The following is a 1,466-nucleotide window of genomic DNA, read 5'->3' on the forward strand; positions in this document are numbered from 1 at the left end:
AATTTTTGTCATTTTGTCCTCAAAGTATAAAATACTTTGTCCTCAAAGTATAAAATACCTCATCCCTGGTAGACTAGGGCAGTGCTTCTCACAATTCAGTGTGCATACCAGCAACATGGGGGCCTCACTAAATTCAGATTCTGATTCCTTTGGCTTGCAGTGGGGCTCAGGATTCTGCATTTCTAGTAAGCTTCTAGATCAGAGGTTACCAATCTTTTAGCTTCCCTGGGTCACATTGGAAGAAGAATAATTGTCTTGGGCTACACATAAAATACACTAACACTCACGATAGCTGATGAGCTTTAAAGAAAAAAATCACAAAAACATCTCATCGTGTTTTAAGACAGTTTACGAATTTGTGTTGGGCCACATTCAAAGTGGAGCTGGGCCGCATGCAGCCGGCGGGCCATGGTTGGATAAGCTTGTTCTAGATAATGCCAGTGCTGCTAGTCCAAGAACCGAGTTGCAAAGGAACTCACTAGAGTATATAATACATAGTGGCTCCAGCAGAAAGGACAATCATGAGTGAGGATGACTTGAGTGGCCCTAGCTGGGATCCCCAGGTTCCCTTTGTGGCACTGATGACTCACGAGATGAAGCTCCAGCACAGGCTCCTGGGAGAGGATAGAGGTAGTCAGTGTCTGTTTTTTTGAAATGGAGTTTCGCTCTTGTTGCCCAGGCTGGAGTGCAATGGCACATTCTCGGCTCACTGCAACCTCTGCCTCCCAGGTTCAAGCGATTCTCCTGCCTCAGCCTCCCGAGTAGCTGGGATTACAGGCATGAGCCACCACACCTGGCTAATTTTGTATTTTTAGTAGAGATGGGGTTTCTCCATGTTGGTCAGGCTGGTCTCAAACTCCTGACCTCAGGTGATCTGCCTGCCTCGGCCTCCCAAAGTGCTGGGATTACAGGCGTGAGCTACCACATCCGCCGGTCTTTTTTTTTTTTTTAGTGACTTGGTTACCATTTTCTTTTTTCTTCTGAAAGCAAGTCCCACACAGCTCTGAATCTTGAACCCTCTATGACTAAACTATAAAAGTGGTTCTTACAATAAGTTTTTTCTCTCTGTACTTGCAGGAGTTGCAGGAGAACCCCTGCCAGTGGATAGTGAAAAAGACATCTTTGATTACATCCAGTGGAAATACCGGGAACCCAAGGACCGGAGTGAATGAGGCCTGTATCCTCCCTGGCAGACACAACCCAATAGGAGTCTTAATTTATTTCTTAACCTTTGCTATGTAAGGGTCTTTGGTGTTTTTAAATGATTGTTTCTTCATGCTTTTGCTTGCAATGTAGTCAATAAAACCTCATGTACTATTATTGGATGATGATGATCTTATTTTCTTAGCAAGTATGTTTAAATTTTCATATTGTGTTCATGATCATACTTTACTATGGGTTTTGTAGAGAGAAATATGAGATGATAGCAGATCTTTAATGGGAATTTTTATTTTCTCATATTCTGC

At 43.0% G+C, this 1,466-nt stretch overlaps 2 protein-coding genes across 4 annotated transcripts in view; one reads left to right on the forward strand and one right to left on the reverse strand.

Moving 5' to 3' along the window:
* POLB (DNA polymerase beta) overlaps positions 1–1,320 on the forward strand; it is a 34,012-nt gene extending 32,692 nt beyond the window's left edge. For all 3 annotated transcript variants that reach the window (XM_003823288.5, XM_034966012.3, XM_055116516.2), the window contains one exon: positions 1,078–1,320. In XM_003823288.5, the coding sequence (XP_003823336.1) occupies positions 1,078–1,172 (95 nt within the window). In that variant the 3' untranslated portion in view covers positions 1,173–1,320. The remainder of the gene's footprint in view (positions 1–1,077) is intronic.
* PLAT (plasminogen activator, tissue type) overlaps positions 1–1,466 on the reverse strand; it is a 507,407-nt gene that overhangs the window by 195,550 nt on the left and 310,391 nt on the right. The window lies entirely within an intron of this gene.

Source organism: Pan paniscus, chromosome 7, assembly GCF_029289425.2.
Source record: "Pan paniscus chromosome 7, NHGRI_mPanPan1-v2.0_pri, whole genome shotgun sequence".
Taxonomy (NCBI): Eukaryota; Metazoa; Chordata; class Mammalia; order Primates; family Hominidae; genus Pan; species Pan paniscus.